At 41.6% G+C, this 24126-nt stretch overlaps 1 protein-coding gene across 1 annotated transcript in view; it reads right to left on the bottom strand.

The window, feature by feature from the left end:
- The window catches only part of LOC107124740 (protein diaphanous homolog 2-like), a 220000-nt gene extending 196324 nt beyond the window's left edge, over window positions 1-23676 (bottom strand). Inside the window, exon 1 of the mRNA XM_015428245.1 lies at window positions 23560-23676. Coding sequence (XP_015283731.1) covers window positions 23560-23649 — 90 coding nt within the window. The 5' untranslated portion in view covers window positions 23650-23676. The remainder of the gene's footprint in view (window positions 1-23559) is intronic.
- Between the last annotated feature and the right edge of the window lie 450 nt (window positions 23677-24126).

Here is a 24126-nt window from a genome sequence, read left to right as displayed (position 1 = left end):
CAATTGAATCATAATCCCATCAGGTGCCACTTCCTTGCCCAGAGTTACTAGAGTTCAATATTGCCCACTCCCCTAGACCCTTCCCCCTTGAACCCAGTACCAATCAGCATGTTTTTGGGATGGATTCGTAGGAGGTGAGCCAAGACATGTGATCAGCTTAGGACATGCCCAAGAGACATGTGACTAAGACATGTGGCCAGCCTGGCACCTAGCCATGTGGTTCCTTTCTCTCTCTCACCCTACCTATCTTGCTGACTCTGGATCAGCTGCCCAAGAGTCTTTCCACGTGTCTTGGCTGGTTCAAGATATGACCCCATTTCCCTATAGTCTCCCTAATTCTTCCTAAGGATTGCTCCATCTTGTCAGACAGGTAAAGTATTCCCCCCCAACGATCTCCTGCTCACGTCTCTGATTTCTATCTACTTTTCTTAGGAGCTGTATAATTGTGTGTGTGTGTATTGTTTGTGAAGAAGAACAGTAGTAGTTAACGGTAGTTAAACACTTTCCATCTGTATTCCCATACCCAAATAGCTGAGCCACCAAACCATTTTAGTTTCTCTTATTCAAATGCCTTTACTTTTTTTTACTCCCCCCCCCTCAGTTTTACACTGAAGCAGGAGAAATGCAAGATTCTGTCCCTGAAGTGCACACTCCCCCATGTGGTATACCAGAATAATATTTTTTTAAAATCCCAACAAAAATAAACTTAATTGAAGTTCAGCGTACGGTAATGTTTCAGTTGAATGTTGCTAAAGTACACAGAATATATTTCTAGCACGACTGATTGAAGTCATTTTAGTACTTCCCCAAGCCTTTCTTGTATGGTGGTAAATAATTTGCTCTGATGATCATGAGCAGATTTTTATGCAATAGAATTTACAGCTTGCAGAAAGCCTTCTTAATTTACATGATTTTTTCAGTTATCACTACTCTTCAGTACAATACAGAAGAAAATACAGAGTAGGAACAGAGTTGTGTTTGGCCATTTTGGAAACTTCCAAGCTACGAAACCCCCTAAATGCCAAGTCACTTAGATCACTTCAACTGCTGCTACACTACCATAATCTTGTACCCAGTTTGTCATCATCTCTCATTTAAGTATATTCTCATTAAATTTATGTGTTCCATAATATTTGCTCAGGGGTTTGCATGCACAATTTTTAGATTCAATCTCATATTTTATTATTTCCTATCCATGTTTCAACTCTCCCTTGGCTGCCTATTATTGCTCTATCCACCTTACTGTTTGCATTACCTACGCATTTATTATCTGTGAATTTAATTAAAGTTCTCTTTAGCTTTTCCTGCAGATCTCTAGTAAAGGCCTTAAATAAAGTTGGACCCAACACAAATCCCTAAAGGACCCCATTAAACACCTTAGGGTAATAATATATTGTTGTTCATTACCTGTCTTTCCTCATGCACATACACCACCCCCTTCCATGTCCAGAAAGAGCATTTCAGCCTATGATATAGTGGTGAAGACAGAAGAAAAGAGAACAAGAGCGAGCAGAACACACCAAATGTTTTGACCAAACACAGTTTAACAATAGTTGCATGGTGAAATACATCTGTTTACCAAAAGCAACAGGGGAGGCAGCAGTAAGGCGGTAACCAAGTTCTGCTCCATTGGAAAATCCATGTTTTAAATTTTGATGGAAGCACCTCCCTTCATATATCTCTTACAATATGGCTACCATGAAGGCTGTTCCAGACAAAGCATGGAGGCAGAAAGGAATCATAGGAAAGGTTCCCTAACAATTGTCCATGTGCTCCTGCACCGCTTTTGGATACTCTGAAGACATCTATGTTAGTTTAGAGACTAGTATATAGCATGGATTCTTTTCATATGCCTTCCTCTGGGGTGAGCCCTCATGTAGAATTGGTGAGCACAGCTTCTAGCCACCAAGCCAAACAAAGCCCACACAATGATCTGCGGGTGAATGTCCATCCTCCTGTTGGTTTGTTTCTCTTTGCAGTCCTAGAAGGTATCAGATGCAGGTATTAGCCAGACCTTCGTGGCTTATCATACAGGGCTGGTAATCTGCATTCAGCTCACTGGATAACAAGGTGTATCTGCTGCAGGGAGATTATGAGTTAGAAGAGCAAAGTGCAGCAGTACACTTGCACAAATAATTAAAACACATACATGTGACGGGAGACAAGGAATTGATTTCAATTATCTATTTGATTTCTGGAATGGCTGATTTAACTAGATTAACTGATATGTATTTTTCCTCTAATATAGCTTTTTTTTAAAAAAAGGTTAGTAATGGAAAGGCTCATTGGGAATCACAGCCTCTTAGGTAAATGATTCTAATTTTCAAAGTTAACACTTAAGGACCACTTCACACAAGACTAATTTCTTACAGGGCTAATTAATTGTGCATGGGGAATTGGGCTGCAGCTCATTGTGTGCAGCAAACATACACATGGTTATTTCACCATATCGGCATGCATTAGTACAATTTAACAGATATTGTGTGTGTGTGCTTTCTTCTGGGCTGAGTAGTGGTGGTGGTGGTAAACACTAACCTAAGAAGGTGGATCAGACTAACTGTACAGCCCTAAGAACACTTTCCTAAGAGTAAGCCCCACTGAATACTCCTGAGTAGGATTCTGAGTAGACAAACTAAGGATAGCACAGTGAAGGTAATCCTGTTTATATGAATTTCAAGTACCACATCAATAAAGACACAGCTAGTTCCATGGGTTAAAAGTAATGCTTACAACATTACATCCTCCAGATAGCATTCTTCAACAGGAGTGTTAGATCATTTTTCCTGTCTAAAGCTGTATGGATATCAGATGGAACAGTCAACAGCTGACACTGCAGGGAAGAGGAAATAACCTATACAGTACTGTGCACACCTTCCACCTTGTTTAAACCTGATTACCTCAGGTGAACATGCACTGTTAACACACCTATGCTCCTGGATGTCACAGTGCTGACATTCCAATGCTGTGTGCATAGCACAGAGTTGTTTATACAGTATCTAAGATATTTCTAATCCCACATAGGCAAATTGTTGCACATCCAGTATCGCACTTAACACAGAACTTAAACTATGAGGGTACAGGCTCCAGAGATTTTTTTTTTTTGGGGGGAGGGTAGCTTGGGCTAGGTAAGGGTAGAATCAAACAAAACAGCACTTTCTGTCTATTTATGGGGGGGGGGACTCAAGATGGCGGATGACAACTAGATGCCTTGCTTTTTTTATCACTGGACAGACTTTTAAACACTGTCATCACTGGATAGAGTTTTTAAAGACACAAGAGCCCTGCCAGAAACAAAAAAAAGACTGCAATGCCACCATTCTTCAGAAATCTTGCAAAGAGGAGGAAATCCCTTCTGCAGAGGGTGAAACTGGTTGTGAACCTAGTTAAAGAATAAAACAAAGTTACACTAATTAAGCCAGTGATACTCAGCAGCTCAGGAAACACACATGACTCTGTGACATGCCACCTGTGACTTTTCTGGGCATTGTGGAAGCTACTTTCATGCCCCAGGAAAGAGAGCAAGGCCTTTGCCATGTATGACCTGTGGTTGGCAGGTGGTTCCCACCTTGAAACAGCAGCCACCTCAAGGACTAGAAGACAGATAAGCTGTGAGTTGCAGGCCTCATGCCCATTCTCTTGAACAACCCTTCATCCCCACTCTTCTTTGTAGAATCTGAACTCTCATTCCACAACTCGGGCAGCTCCCAGGAAGAGAGCAAGATGGCCACAAAGAAAAGAGAGTAGGACCACCACCACCATGGAAGCCAGAAAGGAAAAGAGTACATAAGAACATAAGAGATGCCAATGTTGGATCAGGCCAAGGCCCATCCAGTCCAACACTCTGTATCACACAGTGGCCAGAAATACCAGTGCCATCAGGAGGTCCACCAGTGGGGCCAAGAAATTAGAAGCCATCCCACTGTTGACCCCCCCAAGCACCAAGATGACAGAGCATCACTTGCCCCAGAGTCCCTATCTATACCTTGTGGCTAATAGCCACTGATGGACCTCTGCTCCATATGCTTATCTAATTCCCTTTTGAAGACGTCCATGCTTGTAGCCGCCACCACTTCCTGTGGCAGTGAATTCCAAGTGTTAATCACTCTTTGGGTGAAGAAGTACTTCCTTTTATCCGTTCTAACCCGACCGCTCAGCAATTTCATGGAGTGCCCACGAGTTCTTGTATTGTGAGAAAGGGAGAAAAGTACCTCTTTCTCTACCTGCTCTTTCCCATGCATAATCTTATAAACCTCAATCATGTCACCCCTCAGTCGTCATTTCTCCAAGCTAAAGAGCCCTAAGCGCCTTAACCTTTCCTCATAGGGAAAGTGTTCCAACCCTTTTATCATTCGAGTTGCCCTTTTCTGCACTTTTTCCAAAGCTATAATATCCTTTTTAAGGTGTGGTGACCAGAATTGCATACAGTATTCCAGATGAGGTCGCACCATTGATTTATATAGCGGCATTATGATATTGGCTGATCTGTTTACAATACCCTTCCTAATAATCCCCAGCATAGCATTGGCCTTCTTTATTGCAGTCACACACTGTCTCGACATTTTCAGTGAGTTATCTACTACAACTCCAAGATCTCTCTCTTGATCAGTCTCTGCCAGTTCAGACCCCATCAACGTGTATTTATAGTTAGGATTTTTGGCTCCAATGTGCATCACCTTGCACTTGGCCACATTGAACCCCATTTGCCATGTTGACGCCCACTCGCCCATCTTTGACAGATCCCTTTGGAGTGCCTCACAATCCTCACTGGTTTTCACCACCCTGAACAACTTTGTATCATCCGCAAATTTAGCCACTTCACTGCTTACTCCCAACTCCAAATCATTAATGAACAAGTTAAAAAGCAGTGGACCAAGTACTGATCCCTGTGGTACCCCACTGCTTACACCCCTCCACTGGGAGAACTGCCCATTTATACTCACTCTCTGTTTTCTATTAATTAGCCAGTTTTTGATCCATAAAAGGACTTGTCCTTTTATCCCATGATTTTTGAGCTTACTTAGGAGCCTTTGATGAGGAACTTTATCAAAAGCTTTCTGGAAGTCAAGGTAAACAATATCTATTGGATCCCCCTTGTCCACATGTTTGTTCACCCCCTCAAAGAACATTAACAGGTTAGTGAGACAAGATCTTCCCTTACAGAACCCATGTTGAGTCTGCCTCAATAGGTTTTGTTCATCTATGTGCCTACTAATTCTTTCCTTAATAATGGTTTCCACCAATTTACCCGGTATCGACGTCAGACTGACTGGCCTGTAATTTCCCGGATCTCCTCTGGAACCCTTTTTAAAGATGGGAGTGACATTAGCTACCTTCCAGTCCTCAGGAATGGAGGCTGATTTTAAGGAGAGATTACATATTTTTGTCAGGAGATCCACAAGTTCACAATTGAGTTCTTTCAGAACTCTCGGATGTATGCCATCTGGGCCTGGTGATTTATCAGTTTTTAAGTTGTCTATCAGTTTTAGGACCTCCTCTCTCGTCACCTCAATCTGACTCAGGTCTTTCAACACCCCTCCCGAACTCAGCGGCTCTGGAGTGGGCAAGCACCTCTCATCTTCCACAGTGAAGACGGAGGCAAAAAATCCATTTAGCTGTAAATTGGCCACAGCTGGGCAGTGGTAATTTTACACCCCTTTCTCCATTGCCAAGTTTCCTGGAGGAGGAAAACCTGGCTATCTCACCTGACCTGTTGTGCCTCATGCTGAGGAGAGACAGAGAAGGCTGAGAAAGAAGCCCTTACCCTCACTCCAGGTTCAAGCATGGTGGGGAGAGAAAATCCTAAAGGTTTAGCAGTAATGTGGTAGTTAAAAATGGATAGTTATATGTTTAAATGGTTAGTTATATGTTTAATATTAATAGTTATGTCTTATGTTACTGTATTGTGTGTTTGGGGCATGCAATATTCATGTGGTTCTTTTGGTTAATAGTAACAACATAAGAGAAGACATGTTAGATCAGGCCAATGGCCCATCTACTCCAGCACTCTATGTCACACAATGGCCAAAATCCAGGTGTCTTCAGGAGGTTCACCAGCAAGGCGAGAACTTTTGTGACATTTTAGTTCTAATAAAAGAGACTACACATTTTTATTTGTGGATCTCCTCCATCTAGAAATGATTCCCACCTGAACACAAATGGGAGAAGTATTGATCTTCTAGCTGTTCTAAAGGCAGAGTGGAAGGCACAGACAATGGCAGTTGAGGTGTGGTTCAGCATTTTCTACTTTGGTGTAGTGGTTAGGAGTGCCTTCTAATCTGGGAGAACTGGGTTTGACTCCCCACTCCTCCACATGCAGCCGCTGCTGTGACCTTGAGTCAACTACAAGCAGGGCTCTTTTTGTAGAAAAAGCCCAGCAGGAACTCATTAGCATAATAGGCCACACCCAACAGCAGGAACTCATTAGCATATTGAGCCACATTCCTGACAGCACAGCTCATTAGCACATTAGACCGCACCCCCATGTTACCAGAAGTGTGGTTATCCAGCCACACCCACCTTTTGCTTGTTATTCTGTTTACCTTGTTTGTTGTCAAAACCCAGGGCTTTTTTTGTAGCAGGAACTCCTTTGCATGTTAGGCCACACACCCCTAATGTAGCCAATCCTAATGAGTTTCTGCTGTTGGGTGTGGCCTATTATGCTAATGAGTTCCTGCTGGGTGTGGCCAACTTGGAACCCAGCCAGAACTCCGTTCCTGTGCGTTCCTGCCCAAAAATAGCCCTGACTACAAGTTATTTCAGAGCTGTTCTCTCACCAGCAGTAGCTGAAAGAGCTCTCTCAGCCCCACCTACCCCTCACAGGGTGTCTGTTGTGAGGAGCGGAAGGAAAAGGAGATTGCAAGCCACTCTGAGACTCCTTCAGGTAGTGAAGGGCGGGGTATAAATCCAATATCTTCTCTTCATTCATGACATTTATTTTATTAATTTATCATGTATTAAGTATTGCCTTTTTTGAAATTTAAAATTAATAAAATCATAGGTCAGACTAGCTTGAGTCGGTCAGAGCTAAACAGGGTTAGCCCTGGTTAGTACCTGGATGAGAGACAGCTAAGGAGGACCTGGGTTGCTATGCAGAGGGAGGCAATGGTAAACCACATCTGCTCATCTCTTGCCTTGAAAATCCAATGGGGGGTGTTACCATAAGTCGGTTGCAACTACTATATTATAATGTAACAATAATATTTTTTTAAAAAAAATCTAACCAGCACCCAATGTTCTTTCAGAAGAGTTGCAAAAATGATTTACTTGGCCAACATTAAGCTTTTAATGAGCAGGAGTATGTGGACCATGCGTGAGGAGTTCTAATATACTTTTTCTTTTTTTTGTTCTACCTGATTTTATTGTTGTTCCTTAAACAAACAAACCCACCCCTGAATCCTGTGGTGGAACAGATCATCATTCCCTCACCTGCACATACTTAAGCTTCCCAAAATTTGCACATATAGCAGAAAAGATACTGATGCAGTTACAGTGTATGTGTGGCTCCTTAAACTGCTCTAAGTAGTTTGTGTATTTGCTGGCCTCAAAGCTAGCATGCCACTGTGCCGAATGTAGCACTTATTGTAGTGTGCGCCATCAGCAAGTCTAGTTTATCCACAAGAAGAAACTTATCTGGAGGTGCTGGCCTTGTGTTCCTGGAAAGAGAGTGTGTGGACATGTGCATGCATGAACCCATGAGCACACAAGTCATGCGTTCCTTCACAAAAGCTACATGGAAAAATTGCACCAACTACAATACAGCTGCTATGAACAGTGTACAAAATTACAGGATTCTTAGTCGTTCAATAAAATGTGGGACAACTATACAGAGAATTCCTATGACTCACTAAAAGTGCACTTGATAAAAAGCCAGAGCTCAGATGTGGGAGGAAATGATATTCCCTACTGGATGATATACTTAATCATATCTGACAAACCTTGTGTCTCTTAATTTAACTACACAATTATACTGTTTCCAGAGTTGCACTGGGGGATGAAACGAGGGGCCATAAGCTCTGCAAGAAGCTCCACTGTCAGCTTCTCTCAACATACAGCATTGTTAAATCCAGCCTAAAAGCATATTTATTTCACTGTTTGCCAAGCAGTCATGAAGGATGCAACTACACCTGTTTTGCCCTTAACCTTTCACAGAAATCAGTTCAGAAATTATACTTCCCCGTATATATACTTCCCCACACACAACTGGAGAATGGTAATTAAGAATACATTTCCTCAAGCTAGCTTCAGAGGGTAGCCAAGCTGGTCTGCAGTAGAACAGGAAGACACGAGTCCAGTAGCGCCATAGGGACCCATGAGAGTTTCAGGGTACGAGCATACTCTAGTCTACAACATTCCCTTATCCTTCAGCAAAGAACCTGTCTGTTGCATTAACTTACTTGTCTGTTTTGAATTTGAGCATATCGGCTGGGATCTGAAGAGCTATTTCAGGTGTGGCTATAACCTTGGATATGTCCTGGAGATATCTGCTTACTGTCATTATACTGCAAGCACCCTCTCGCCTATCCCACCCCAAATCACATACCTTAATTCCTAGCTTACTGTATGGCATCAATACCGCTAGTCAAGAAAGAGACACACAGCATGCTGTATGTGAGTAGTTCCTTGTATCCCAATCTTAATTTTTTGAACATCAGCACTGTTTATTTCCTCTTGCTTCTTCCAGGTAACTGACCTGCCTTCTAATCAAATACCCTTTTGTTCTAACTTCTAACCACCAGAAACAGATAGCTTATTTCCGCTTCACAACATTTCAGAACTTACCACTTTGCCTTGCTGTCCCTCCTCTTGCAACCCTGGTTGCCCCCCCCCCATAAGTGGTCAAAACAGAATAAGCACAAAGAACTCAGAGAACAGTGTAGCTTTCCAACCCATTTAATTTCCAATGGCCACCTCTTCTGCTTCTCAGTTACACAGCCAAAGAACTAAAATGAAATTATACAGTCAGATTAGATAAATAGAGACGTATCAATGCTGGTCATATCACGTTATTTTAAAATTCTTCCTAATATTGTATTTCTTTTTACTTTTCTCCGAGAAATCATGGCTACAATAGCTTCTGTTGCAAGGAGAAAAATCACATTTAGCGGAGGGTTTTTAATTTTGTTCCTGTCTAATAAACATATATTTTAAAAGGTAGATATTGTGAAAATTGAATGGGATGAGAGATTTATTGTGTTATTGCAGTCTTCTCTCCATCCTTCATGCCCACTTCATCCACAAGTCATTGCCATCAATCACTACAGAGACCTTCCAGCATTCTGTAGGACATACAAAACTGCTTTGTTTGTGTGACCTTTGGTTAGTGTTAAGAACCAAGGAACTGGCCAGTTGTTTTAATCCTTTGTTGCTTAAGTTGATATTTTAATTATTTATATTGTTGTATATTTACAGTAATTGTTTGCCTTGCATTTATATTTGTTGTATTTTAAATGTTGTAAGCTGCCCTAAGTCTCCTGTGAGGAGAGGGTATGGGGTATTAATTAATTAATTAACAAGATATATTTTTGTTAAGTGCATATAATTGCTGTGGGACAAATAAAACATACTTTTGAATACTAAGGATATCAGGCATACTAAAACAAACAAATGTATTATCAACTAAGCCCTTAATGTTGAACTTACAGTTGGCATCTTGTTTTAAATATGTTACTATCCAGAGGTCATTTCGGGGGGGAACGCGGGGGAACGCAGTTCCCCCGGGTGAGGTGCAGGGGGCGGGGCACATGACAAAGCCCCGCCCCTGCTTCCGTCCACCCCGCTTCCAGCCCTCATTCAGCCAGGAGGAGGCAGGAGAAGAGGGAGGGTAAGTTGCTTCCTCCCCGCCTCTCCGCACCCCTGCCTGCCTGGGGCCAGGGAGGGCCTTGGCGGGGCTTCCTCGCACTCCCGCTGGCCTTGCAGGTCCACCGCCGAGCCCCTGATGTCAGGGAGTGTGGCATATGCTAATGAGTTATGCTAATGAGTTCCCCTAGCTCTTTTTCTACGAAATGACCCCTGTTACTATCACACTTTCATAACAGTTGTACAAACATTATTCTCACTTGGCACGTTTATAATGCACAATGATAACAAACCTGTACACTTTAAGCATATCACTGATTATACTATATTTGTCTAACAAAAGAAATGACACAGGCAGATGCAAATTTCCATGACGTGCATGGGGAGCGATGTGCTCACAAACAGTCTATAACTTTCTGGTCCTCCCGACTAGATCCAAGAACTATGGTAGTGCTTAAGAAACATTTCAAAGTATTAGACTGGATTCACAGATACACTCATAACAGAAGTTCTTCCATGACTGGTAGGCCACCTTGGATACAATCTGCTAAACTCCAATGTATCTGCTGTTCAGGAAAGTGGTCAAGGTCCCTCACCCAATGGCTGATCAGCAGGCCTTGAACTATTTAAAAAGGGCTCTATGCATACAGCCCAGATGCTCCATGCACCCTCCCTTGAATTAGGATGACAGTCATATGTGCAGAGGAGAACATGATGTTTTATGGTGCACATTTCTACAGGAAGAATAGGAATGGCAACAGTTGCTGGCAAATTTATGCAGTTTGTGCTGCCTCTTGATATTTAACATCTTCCCTTCTTTTTCCAGGAAGATTCCACATTTTCTTATTTCATTCTCCAGCTTATCAGTGGGGAAGGAGGGGAAAAAAATCTATGTGCTGTGGGACATGGGGGAGCCCTCCTATCCTGACTGACTGGTAGTGAAGGCTTTACTCCTGGAGGAGGGCTCAGTGTATCCGATCAGCAGGGCATCATTAACAGGCTGACAAGGAGTGCTGACAGAATGTTAATGACATTAACACCCCATCAGCTATCAACACCTGGGATTTCCTCAAAGCTCATTATGGAGAAATAATTCACTTAAAGTGTGTTGAGATGCCATTTCTGCACAGCACATTTCCCTCTGCAGTCAGGTCTAAATGAGATGAGGTTCCCATTGCTGCATTATTATCAGCATTAAAACCTGAACATGCTCTGAACTACCGACTTCCCAGAAATAAGCAAAAGGGCGAAAAGAAACAAAGATGGTCTCCTCTGCTGAAATGCCATTGCTAATATGGAGAGTGCTTGATGGGTTTTATAGGCAGTGGCGCTTCCTGACTCTGGACAGAGAGAAAGTGACAGGAGTACCAGTAGTGCAGATTCAAAGTCTATTACAAGGAAAATACAACAATTATATTTTTCTTTATGCTTTTAATTTACAAGCCAGGATCATAAGAAATCACAGGAAGGGATGTAGCTGACAAACTGGAAGATTTGTCTCCTCAATAGTGTAACGGTGCAAGAAACTATGTGTTTTAGTCGAATGAGTCCTTTCGTACTTAACCTAGCCCTAAACTAGCAATTCAGTGATTTAGCGCAGCTGATCTATAGTGCTGATTGCTTAGGGCTAGAACCGGGGTGTCAAACTTATGGCCTGTGGGCCGGACCTGGTCCCTGCAGGGCACGTATCCAGTTCCTAAACAACTGGCTCCCTCCTGCTTCCTTCTTCGAGGCTGCTGCTGCATTGCAGCTCACTTTTGCCCAGCTCCTTCTGCTGCTTCCTGCTTCCTTCCAAGCCTCCTTCCTGCTTCCTGCATCCTCCCAAGCCAAGACATTGGCTAACAACCTCGCCTTTGGGAGGAAGGGAGGGGGAGGCAAATAGTGAGAGAAAGACCCACCCAGGAGAGAGAACAAAGTCTGAGTCCTGTGGTCCACTTGAGCCACCGCAGCTCCTCCTACTTAACCTACTTAACCTAGCCCTAAACTAGCAATTCAGTGATTTAGCGCAGCTGATCTATAGTGCTGATTGCTTAGGGCTAGAACAGGGGTGTCAAACTTATGGACTGTGGGCCAGACCTGGTCCCTGCAGGGAACGTATCCAGTTCCTAAACAACTGGCTCCCTCCTGCTTCCTTCTTCGAGGCTGCTGCTGCATTGCAGCTCACTTTTGCCCAGCTCCCTCTGCTGCTTCCTGCTTCCTTCCAAGCCTCCTTCCTGCTTTCCGTCCTCCTCTCCACGCCAAGACATGGTCTAACACCCCCGCCATTGGGAGGAAGGGAGGGGGAGGCAAATAGTGAGAGAGACCCACCCAGGAGAAAGAACAAAGTCTGAGTCCTGTGGCTCCTTTAAGACCAGCAACATTTATTTCAGGTTTACTTCTTCTTCAGAGGGAGGGTGAATGGGTAGACGGATTCTTCTGACAAACACAATTTACATTGAGATCACTGTGCTCTGCTTTTTCTTTGAGACTTGATGTCTGTCTGTCTGTCTCTTTCTCTCTCACACACACACATACATGCACAGATGTATGTGTTAAAAGGAAGGGGCAGGTTGGAATAAAGGGAAAGAAGAATTAAAAGAAAATTATTTTTGGTTTATTCTGAAAAGTTTATATATATTATACACACACACACATTAGATTTCTCTGTGCCTATCTGGGATTTCATTTTCTTTCAAAAAGACCCTGATTAGGAATTAGAACCCTTGAAATAGCTTCCATTGTTTAATAATCTGGTTCCATTGTTTAATAATGGAAGTGGATGGCTAAATACATTTATGGTTCAATATGTTCCAGTTCAGCATATCTTCCTTTCTCCCCTCTCACCTTGCTGGCTGCCTTTCTTCACTCCCCCTGTGTTTTTCAACTGTTTCATTATCATCACCAACACATGAGTGTATTTTGCCCAGTCTGAAATCATTATTTCACGTGTTTAGATCCCCTTCTCCAGAGAAGGAGGAGAAGGAGGAGAAGAAGAAGAAGAAACCTAACAGTATAACTTACAAGCTGTATTAGTGGAAAGGAACAAGAGTCCAGTAGCATCTAAGAAAATTTGTGGCAGGGCATGAGATTTTGTGAGTCACTGCTCACTTCTTCAGATACAGCTAGAATGTGAGTCCATTGGTCCTTATATCTGGGCTCCAAAAGTGCAATGAGGTTTGGGTTTTTTTGGGGGGGGATTTATTAATTATTATTTCGTAGAAAAGTTACCCAAGTTTCTCCTTTTGCACTTAATTAGTAATTAGCAGCGTGCCCGGCGTGGTCACGTCACTCCCGGGTGACGGGGTTGCACCGCACGCGTGCACTCCTGGAGCGGCGCTGGAGTCCCCCCACTCCAGCGCCGCTCAGACTTGGGAACCCTATCCGAATGTGACTTGATCACATGTACTGATCAGCAAATGATCAAGCATCTCCAACTGGTTGTTTTTGCTTTAAGACAACTCTGCAGATTGTTGTTGCACCCAAAGTAGCAAACTTATCATCAACAACTTTGACTACCATCAAAGATCAGCTAAGCAGTTTACCAGCCCAGTAACTATGACTGCTAGGGTTGCAAGCTCTGGGTTGGGAAATATCTTGAAATTTGGGGGGGGGGGTAGCTTGAGAAGGGGGGAGTTTGGGGAGGGGAAAGACTTCAATGAAGTGTGATGCCACAGAGTCCACCTTCCAAAGCAGACTTTTTTCTGTGGGTGAACTGATCTCTGTCACTTGGAGATCAGTTGTAATCCCAGTAGATTTCCAGCTACCACCTAGAGCAGGGGTGTCAAACATGCAGCCTGGGGACCGGATCAGGCCCCCGGTGGGCTTCTATCAGGCCCGCAGTGGAACTGCCTGTCTCCTGCTACTTCTTCCAGTTCTGCTGCTGCTGCATCATCGTAGGTTTGCAGCTTACAGATACACACCTGAACAGCATACTCAAGATTGCAACAGCACAAACATTTTGACGCAATAATTCAGAGCAAGAGGTGTCAGTTATCAGACACTGTTAAATAACCAAAATATTGCAAGAGTGCTAAAGTTTTAAGCAATATTTTTATTTTAAGTAAAAAAACCCAACCCTTTGTGTTTGTGTCCTTTATAAAGTTTATATCTCTGCTACCTGGCATTACATTTTATGACACACATGGCCCGGACCAACAAGGTCTCATTTATGTCATATCCGGCCCTCATAACAAATTAGTTCGACACCCCTGACCTAGAGTTTGGCAACCCTAATGGTTGCATTCAGATGTCACATAAACCTGTTTGTTTGTTATGGGCACAAACACAGCTCAGAGTCATGTTCATAAACTCCCTGCCCTCTACTGCCCTCCTTTCTTTCCCTCTTCTCTCCTCCTCTCTCACATGGGGTGTGATTCAAAATTACCTGATTTAGGGTAGCCTTCAGCCACATTCCAATTTTTCATGAAATCGATAAACCCGTATTGTAAATCAATAAACCCGTATTCTAAACCATAGTTTAATCCTAGTTTATAAACTCACAAAACACCCCACACTGTTTCTCCCCTGACATAATAATGAATGGAACTGAATGAAAAGTCCAGAATAATCACCTCACTGGTGGATCATACCTTGTACTGGTAGTGGAAGAGGGAAAGGAGTGGAAGAGAGAACACCAGTCAATTGTCCTGCTGGCACAACTGGCATCTCCAGACCCTTCCGCAACCACTTATTCCGCAAGAAAAGAAGAGAAAAGCTGGAGAACACCACCCCTTACATTGGAAAATAAGAAGAAATAACAGAAAATAGCAGGAAAAGTGGATTGATTTCTAACCTTGTTACATGCATTCTGTTGGAGCAAGTTGATGAAAGGAAGTATACAAATATTAAATGGACAAATAAATGCATCCGCAACCACTTATTCCGCAAGAAAAGAAAAGAAGAGAAGAGAAAAGCTGGAGAACACCACCCCTTACATTGGAAAATAAGAATAACAGAAAATAGCAAAACACCACCCCTTACATTGGAAAATAAGAAGAAATAACAGAAAATAGCAGGAAAAGTGGATTGATTTCTAACCTTGTTACATGCATTCTGTTGGAGCAAGTTGATGAAAGGAAGTATACAAATATTAAATGGACAAATAAATGCAATGCATAAATTAGCTTTTTAAAATATATAAATACACACAAGCATACACACATTAGGAGCTGTGGTGGCTCAAGTGGTTAAGATGCTGAACTGCAGGCTGTGGAAGGTCAGTAGTTCAGCAGTTCGAGACCCAGGGTGCCGCATGACGGAGTGAGCTCCCGTCTCTAGTTCCAGCTCCTGCCAACCTAGCAGTTCGAAAGCAAGAAATTACAAGTAGATAAATAGGTACTGCTTCAGTGGGAAGGTAACAGCGTTCCGTGTGCCTTGGTGTTTAGTCATGCCGGCCACATGACCACAGAAACGTCTTCGGACAGCGCTGGCTCTTCGGCTTTGAAACGGAGATGAGCACCGCAACCCTAGAGTCACATTCGACTGGCTTTCGAGCAAGGGAACCTTTACCTTTACCTTATACACACATTATGATATTAAACAACTGCCTTTAGGTTATGTCAAGGCAAACTGCATCAAGTTCCATGAAGTCATATTGTGATTTATTTATTTTTTAATGTAAAGTAAAAAAGCCCTCACAGTCTAATATAGTTCCCTATCCCATGTGGACAAATAGTCACACTTTGGTAAGAATAATGAAGAAAAACCAGCCATCTGTAACTTGCTGATACAAAATGCAGAGGGCTTTCATTTTAAAATGCCTTAATTACCTGCAGAAAGAGGGAAACAATATCAGGAGTCAAAGCCAAGTTCATGAGGCTCTGAAATTGCTTTTCTTTTTCTAAATTATCAAAGCTAAGGCTTCTCAGTGCTGAATGCTTCCAGGCTGATTTTAGTAGAAGCCTTATTAAAGGAAAGGTTTGCTCAAGCAGAAAAGCAGGAAGGAATTGCCAAGATCCTGGTGGCAATTCATAATTGAGCTTCCATTCAGCGAACAGGAGTGTACCTGCACAGTACGTCCCAGGAACAGTTACAAAATTAAACAGGAAAATGGTGAGGTGACCCAAATGTCAACAAAGATTCACTGAAGGGAAACATGACATCCTGGGAGCCATTTTCTTACCCGTCTGTTCTCCTAACCTAAAGCAAGAATGAACTAGAACAGCTGCAGCAACTTGCTGCATTTATACATAATTCCTGCCAACAACAATTTGTAGCTTAGTCTTATAAAGTGAGTTTCTTAAAGGAAGCTGAGTACCACTTCCGACTGCAGTGCAGGATTCACCTGACTGAACACTCCTTCATAAAAACCAAAACCAAATCCCCTCAAACACACAAAAATCTTTCACACAGGGGGGGAAAAAGCACATCAGGGAAGAGGATTCTCTATGTATAAGATTTTGGGGGGTTTTTTGGGAAGGATAGGCATTTTTATAAAATGAATTGCACTTCTCGTCCAGACAGAGGTTTACCACTCAGTGAGAATTAGCCCAAAGAACACTCGGTGAGTCAGCAATTCCCAGTAGAACTAAGCATGCAGTACTTGCTGACTCAAAGTGATTAAATTGCTAAACGAATGCCACAGGAACCACTTAAAAAAAACAAACAACCCCCCCCCCAAAAAAAATGTGCTGTATAAAAATAAGATCAGTTACAATTTTTAGTCCATGCAAAGTACAATTGCTACAAGTCATCTGCCATGTTAAATCAGAGGATATTTAAATAAAACGGTGCATAGTGGCAATGATTTTGGGAGTTCCTCTGTCACACTGAGAGAATCTTGGGATTTGCTCAAACCTGCTTGGAAGAAAACCCACAGATTTCCCAAAACCAGACCGGTAACTCCCATCACCACTACCATCAGCACCACTGTCTTCAAATCTTTAACTTAAGGAACATTTTATTGGGAACATTTGGCTGTACAATCTCAGGAGAATATATAGTTGACCAGAGGTGACTATTTTCATTTTTCTTTGTTTATTTTCAGTTATTAGTTGTTTAATGCATTGACTCATATACTTTTATTCTTTCTAGAGAAGTACTACTGGACATGTGATTGCACTGGAGGCTTCATTTGTATTGTTGTATTTCTTTTCTTTGCCCAGTGGTTAAACTTTGGAAGTAAGTCAATGGTTTTTTGTTTGGTAATATATTTATAATGTATTTGTTAGTAGTATATGTGTCTAATCTTCTATTTCTTTTATTTTTACAGCCATTGTTTTCTGGTCTTTATTTCATATTTTGTATATGTATGATTGTATATATTTTTACATATCAGCCAACATGTTCTATTTGTATTAGACCTCTGAGGAAGGCCTGTAAAGGCCGAAATGCGTTAGATCTATTTCATTAGCCTTTGTATGTTTTTATATTTGTATATGAGGTATGAATGGGCCCTTATTTGTTTTTTTAATTTGTGCTGAATAAATACATGTATATTTTTGTATGTTTCATAATTAGATTTTTGGAGTTGGCCCTTTTCTGTTCTTGACTAACCTTTTTAGGTTCTGAATTCAAATCTCAGCACCCACAACTGCCCAGTGACAGTGGAAGAGGAATGCATCTCCCCAGCCGAGAAGAAATATTTCCTTTGTCACCTTCAATATCCTGCTTAGCCAGGGACACTACTGAGCATCAGCATTATAGGGATCACTAGACGTGCTGCAAACAAACCCAGCCTAAAGATTGGGGTGCGTGTTAAAACACTCAACTGAAATTGCTCACTTCCATCATAACTTAGATGCCCAGTTGGTTCAGTTCAGTATTAGCATGTTATTAGAGCACAGTCTAGTTCTAGTCATATCAATGTCTTTCAATCGGTGAGCACTGATGAAGGGGACAAGCTGTGGCTCATAATATCTATGCTCACTCCTTGTCATTTGCGGCTGACAAGCTCAATCTAAGTATATTGAGTGTGTCAAGGAGGCAGTAAATGCCTCTCTGCATGAGGGCGTAATTTCAACTGCTTTGAAAGGTGGTCATGTGATCCCTCCTTAAGAAGGCATCCCTCCAGTGATGTAAATAATTGCTGTCTGGCGGCCAACATTTCTTTCTTGGGGAAGGGGATATAGCAGGTGGTAGCTACAAAGCTTCAGATGGTCAAAGGGGACAGGTTATCCAAATTCATTTCAATCCAAATTCAGGTCTTGGTCATCCTGACTGATGAGCTTCACCAGGAGAGTGACACAACAAGGAAGTGTGTCCCTGTTGAGTCTTTTGGATCTCTCTGTGGCTGTTGATATTATCAACTGTGGTAACTTTTCTGGAGAACCTGCCTAGGATAGAAGTAGAAGGCACTATGCTTTAGTAGTCTACTCTTACTTGTCTAGCTGACTACAGAATACAGTGCTGCAGAACTGGTGCTGTAACGATTCTTGTTTTGATTTATGATATGGGTTACGGCAGGAATCCATCTTGTCTTCCGTGCTCTTTAACATTCATATGCTGGAAGAGATCATCTAAGTATCTGGAGCTACCAATATATAGATGATATCTTGCCCTATTCTGCCTTAACTACTATGTCAGGAAAGTTTCTAGAAGTCCTGAACAGGTGTCTGGAGAAGGTAATGGGATGGATAATGTTCAATAAACTGACTGTCAATCCAGACAAGACTGAGATGCTGCTGATCAATGAGGACTTCAGAGTCAGCCTGTTCCAGAGTGGGTTGCATTCCTCCTGAAGAAGAAGGGTCATAGCTTGGGGTTCTAGTGAAGTCTAATCTTACAGGCTTCTTCTAGCCTGAAGACTCTTATATGAGGATCGTGTTAGACTGCTAGATCTTTTATACTCCCTCCTATTAAGTGTTTAATGGTATTCTTGTGACATTTTATGATTTTATCATTTTTTATCTTGTGAGCCACTTCAGATGACTCTGGAGAGATGGCATATAAACCTCTGAATAAACAATAAGTAAAATAGCTGTGCAGGCAGGGTTAACTATACGTAACCTCAGCAGTACCTAGGAGGGGGCAGCTGATCTTTACACCAGCAGAAGTAGCACAGAAAGCTATACATCTTCTCTTTTTCCCATAATATTATTTAAGATGGGGGGGGGAGACAGCTAGCAGACAGCCAGATGCCTCCAGAAAGTTCAAAAGAGGTCTACAACTGTTCGTTAGAGATAGAATGCCTGTGTGTCTAGAGGTACCCCTGCAGCACTCATGACTAATGGCCACTGATCAGTGTCTCTTTCATGAGTTTTGTATAATTGTTTTTAAAGTATCTAAGTTAGAGTTCACCACTACATCTTGTGGTAATGAACTAAAGTTAAAAATGAACTAAACAAATTAATGTGTGATGAGTAAAGAAATGTTTTTTTGTGCGTGCTCCTAACCTACTGCCAATTATTATTATTGGAGATTTACTTGAGGAATCATTCCTCACATTTTGTACCAATACTTCATATGGGGGAGGGGCATGTTAAGTGCTATAAACAGTTGCAGAAACACCAGAGGCTCAATCTAGCATTACACTTCCACTCGTGCTAGAGCTCTTGCAAAAACAGAAAAACAAGAAAAAAGTGTGGTAGCCACTTGCACTAATTCAAATTTATTGTATCCACACGTCTGTTTCCGCTTGTGTAAGATCTTGCACAACCAATTTCTGGGCACTCACTATAATATATAGTGAGGAACAAATTAGATGTCATACAAGATTCTGTCAAGCAGAACCATGTTAAGTCTGTTCATTTTTGTACTTCCAAGCTGTATCATAAATGCTCTAACTCATGTGCCATGTATCCAGATGCAACCTAATGCAGGGGTGTCAAACTCATTTGTTATGAGGGCCAGATCTGACATAAATGAAACCTTGTTGGTCCGGGCCATGTATGTCATAAAATGTAATGCCAGGTAGTAGAGATATAAACTCTATAAAGGGCACAGAGAAACACAATTAAAGATTGTTTAAACTTTAAATAAAACATGCTTAAAACACTAGCACTATTGCAATATTTTGTCTTGCTCTGAATAATCAAAATGTCTGTGCTCTAGCAATCCTGAGTATACTGTTCAGGTGTGTATCTGTAAGCTGCAACCTACTAGAGCCTGAGCCAGCGGAAGGAAAGAAAGGCTTCCCTTTGTCTCCTGCAGCCTGGCCAGGATGCAAGCTCTTGCTGTTCCCTTTCTCCTCCTGGGAGGAGGAGGGGAAGGAGCCTCAACCAGTTCTTTATCAGACTCTCTCAATCACACAGGAGAGACTTGCCTATTTATCTCTCCTGTGTGATTGAGAGAGACTGGTAAAGCAAGCTGTGACATGGCAGCAGCAGGAGAACTGGAAAAGGAAGTAGGAAACAGCCAGGACCTTGTGGGCCGGATTGGGGCCCTCTGAGGGCCTGATCTACTCCATGGGCCACATGTTTGACAGCCCTGACCTAATGGTTCAAGAAACTACCTTTTCTTGTTCCCTTCCTGAAACTGCAAAAACAGGAGGCCCCTCACCTGGCAGGCCACAACATATGGTTAGTGTGTTGTGTTCAGTGAATATAGTAGTATAGCAATACAGCCCTCTCAACAAGTATTCCCTTTTATACTTCTTTCTGCTCTCCCAACCCATCATTATATCCTTCCTTATAAATGTAAAGGTGGGCTATTTCATTCCGCCTTCAAAACTGGATTCTCAGTGGAGAACAGAGTGATTTTGTAATATATTTGCCATACTTTCAGTACTCTCTCTCTCTGGATAAATCATGCACACTGCTGTAGAGGTAGACTCTATGCCAGGCCTTGAAACATGTTATTTGGATCTAGGAACCACCCCCAAAAGGTAAGACCAGATTAATTTTTCAGCCTTCAGGGATTCATATTCTAATTAGCACATTTCTAACTACTGGTACCACAAAACCTAACACTAACTTGTTTTCACAGTTTCTCATAATGTTATTAATTCTATGACAAAAGTGTTGCAGCATATAAATGCAGAGGTAATCCCAGTTCTTATCACCATAACAAAAATATAACCTCTGACCCAGATATATAACACTCTGCTAAATTTAGAAACATGCCCAAGTGTTTGTTAGGATCTCAATGAAGCTATGGCAGAACGGGCCAGCTCCGGCCTGTGGGCCCTGTTCCACCCTGCCCTCCAAGGTTTTCCCAACACCTGGAGAGGTTTTTCTTTCTCTCTTGGGTAACCTGCCACCACCACCTGTCCGTTGTAAAGATTTGCCCACTGGGAGGGTGAGGACTCCTAGCTTTCCTTCCAAATTCTAAGGCCTTGCCTCTGTGTCTCCTGCTGCCCAGCACCTGGTCACCATGGGGATAGCCTTGTGCATCCCTGGAGGAATAGCCACTTGCCAACTGCCTGCCTTCCCCCTGTCATTTCTTTTAAAATAGCGTGTTCAAGATGGTGGAGGTCTACGTGGTACAGAGAACCATTACCAGCATCAAAAGTCATAAATTATTTATTAAAAAAGAAAATGTTCACAAGAATACTTTTAGCACAGCACCAGATTGAGCAAGGGATTCAAAAGAAATCGGTAAAACACAATTTCCCTGTCCCTCTCTCTATACATGCCCTACCAGATGTTAAAATATAGGACAGGCTCCTTAGCATAGGAATTTACAAATCTCTACAATGTTAGCATTACTTTGAAGCTTTCCCCAGCTCTTCCAGGCCAGCACATGGTCAATGGATTCCTTCTCCAGACCTCATTTAAGAGTTTTGTCAGCACCCAAAAAAAGAGCTTTCTCTCACTCCCCTGAATTTTATCACTTCTCTATTCCCCACCAACTGACAAGGTCAGGCTGGTCAGAGAAGCTTTTACTGAAGACTCCAGAACTTTCCTTCCTGAAGGCTCCCTAGTATTTAGTTCCTCCAAATCCCTGTTCCCTGTGGGGGGGGAGAGGCTTGGCCATCCCACTGTCTACACCTATTAGCATTTGTATGAAGGTGGGCTGAGGTAAGTCTGGAAAGCAACTGAACTGATTTCCCCTCTTCCTGCCTGTTCTCTGCTCGAGGGGGGGGGCTTTTAAAACTCAGAGTGAAGGTTTTCCTCATTTCAACCCTTCAAATGGAAAAAAAACCACATTTCTTCACGGAAGCTAGTCTGAAGTTATATACATCTTCAAAGCACCAACTGCTGTTAGTCAGGGTATGCTACTGCAATATGAATGTTATATTATGCCTTTTTATACGATGAATATCTGCAACTCCTATAACTATTGGGTTCGCTTGAACCTTTCTGAAGCTAGCCAAATTTCCCTCTGATTACAGGCAGGGTGTTGGGAGCAGAAGCAGTGAAGCCAAGAGATGATAAGAGAAGTTTACACTTGTTGAAAATATTAGGCACCATTCTGGGCACAGAGCAGAGATCACTGGGGGAGGGGGCTGGACTAGATGACACTTGGTCTCCTTTCCAGCTCTATGTTTATGTTTGTAACCCTGGCACGTGAGATTTATTGAGCAATGCCTTAAATACAATTTGAAAATGGCAGTATATCCCAGAGCAAAAATTATTAATCTTCTAGCATTTTCTTCCTTTCTTCTCTCTGATACTCTCATAACATGTTTGGCTCATTTTCCCTACAACTTTGTAACATTTACACACACACACCGATACATACCTGCCAGGGAAATAATAAAAGAAAGGTGTTATGTCAAACACAGAAAAGATATTGTAAGTAAAATGAAATGAAAGCCATTTCACCTATGGCAGTAAACACCAAACTAAATTATGTATTACAGTTTCATACCATTCAAACAGAACTTCCAAACAGCCCAATGAACTCAATTTAACATGTCACCTGCAACTTCTGGACTCTTTGAAACAATATATTTTGGACACACTAATCTTTGTTGTCAAATTGCCAAATTTGTTTTAGTATCATGGTATGACCAAAGCTTTCATGTAACTATAAAAAAAGGTAGATTGTGTGCACATATTTTTAATGATAGTGAGCCATAGCTGGCATTTACCTTTTGTGCAAGAGTTGTACAGAAATACAGTGCAGTAAAGTCGGTTCATTAGTTGGGTTTCCAAGTTTGACTGACAGCCAACAAGGATCTAAATATGAAATCTGATAAGAATGTAAACAGTAGTGAAGTAGCAGGAGTCTCTTACCTTAACATTTCTCTTTGCAGCACAGTTTCATAACTGATAGGTGAACAGATGTCCAAGCAGGTGGTACTATCACAGTCAGTCATGAAGTAACCAGAAGAAGTTGATATTTTCAATGTTCTCAGTCAAAGACTCCTGCTGCACAGCTGTAAATTTCCCAAGTGCATGAAACAAAACACTAAAAAGACTGTTCAATACAAGGCACTCACAATATCCCAAGTATATAACATTTAGATAACAGAAAGATGGGCAGCACTGGCATTAATGAGCCACATTAGAAAGCCACTTTCAACAACAACCATCCATAGGACATGAGACGTAGTTAAGAGAAATGCACAACTGCAAGAAAGAATTCCAAATCCAACTGAGTTCACAGGATCTTACCTGATCAGTCAAAGGCCTTTCAGAATAATTTGGTTTTTTAGGAGAAAAAAATGAAAATTGCTTAGCTAATGTTGGGAATGTAATACAATATCCAAGTATCACACAGGCAGCAAAATATACATAGTGTAGAGACTACAGAAGATTTATAGGTTTATATTTCACTTGGTTTGTTATAAACAATATGATTCCCTCCTTAAACTTTCAAATTCAAAAAATTCAAGTATTCTCGGCATCACTAGACAATGTGCCAACGACCACAAAAAAATGAACCATGTATTCATTTATATCATAGCAAAAGCATTGTGTTTTTTACTAGCATTGCAAACCCATAACACACAAAGGATATAATCATCTTCATGACAAATTTATCATGTGGATCCTCTGTTTTAGGGAACTTCTTGATATCATTTTCCAAACGCTGTATTTGATGTTCCATGGAATCAAGGTTGCTCTTAATACTTTGAGCTGAAACTGTGGAGAAATATGATACCTGATGAAACCAAATTCAGATGGAGGGATGAAAAGCACTGTCAGAAATAATACTCTTGAAAGCAAGGAGAATAATTCCATTAAAATGGGCTCTCATTTTTTCCCCTGAATTACTGCTCATAAAAGTTCTACTCTTTGTGAAATACATGAGAATATATAAGATAATATACCAAATCATCATGCTTAATGTGGCAATGTCACCATTTTATTCTGCTATTAGCTCAAATTAATCTATTTCTATTTAAATTTATTGATAGAAATGCTAATATTTCATTCCTTTAAATCTAATTTGTAGATTAAACAGAAACTAAGGTTCAAAGAGATTCTATCTTAGTAATGCATATAGTTGGGTATATAAATGATTTAAAAAGAGACAGTATAAGAGATCAAATAGACCTGTATAAACCTCTATCTATTGGAGCTT

The sequence above is a fragment of the Gekko japonicus genome, unplaced genomic scaffold (genome assembly GCF_001447785.1).
Source record: "Gekko japonicus isolate JY-2015 unplaced genomic scaffold, Gekko_japonicus_V1.1 scaffold2004, whole genome shotgun sequence".
In the NCBI taxonomy this organism is placed as follows: domain Eukaryota; kingdom Metazoa; phylum Chordata; class Lepidosauria; order Squamata; family Gekkonidae; genus Gekko; species Gekko japonicus.
The sequence above is the reverse complement of the archived record's forward strand: the minus strand, read 5'-3'. Positions and strand labels throughout refer to the sequence as shown.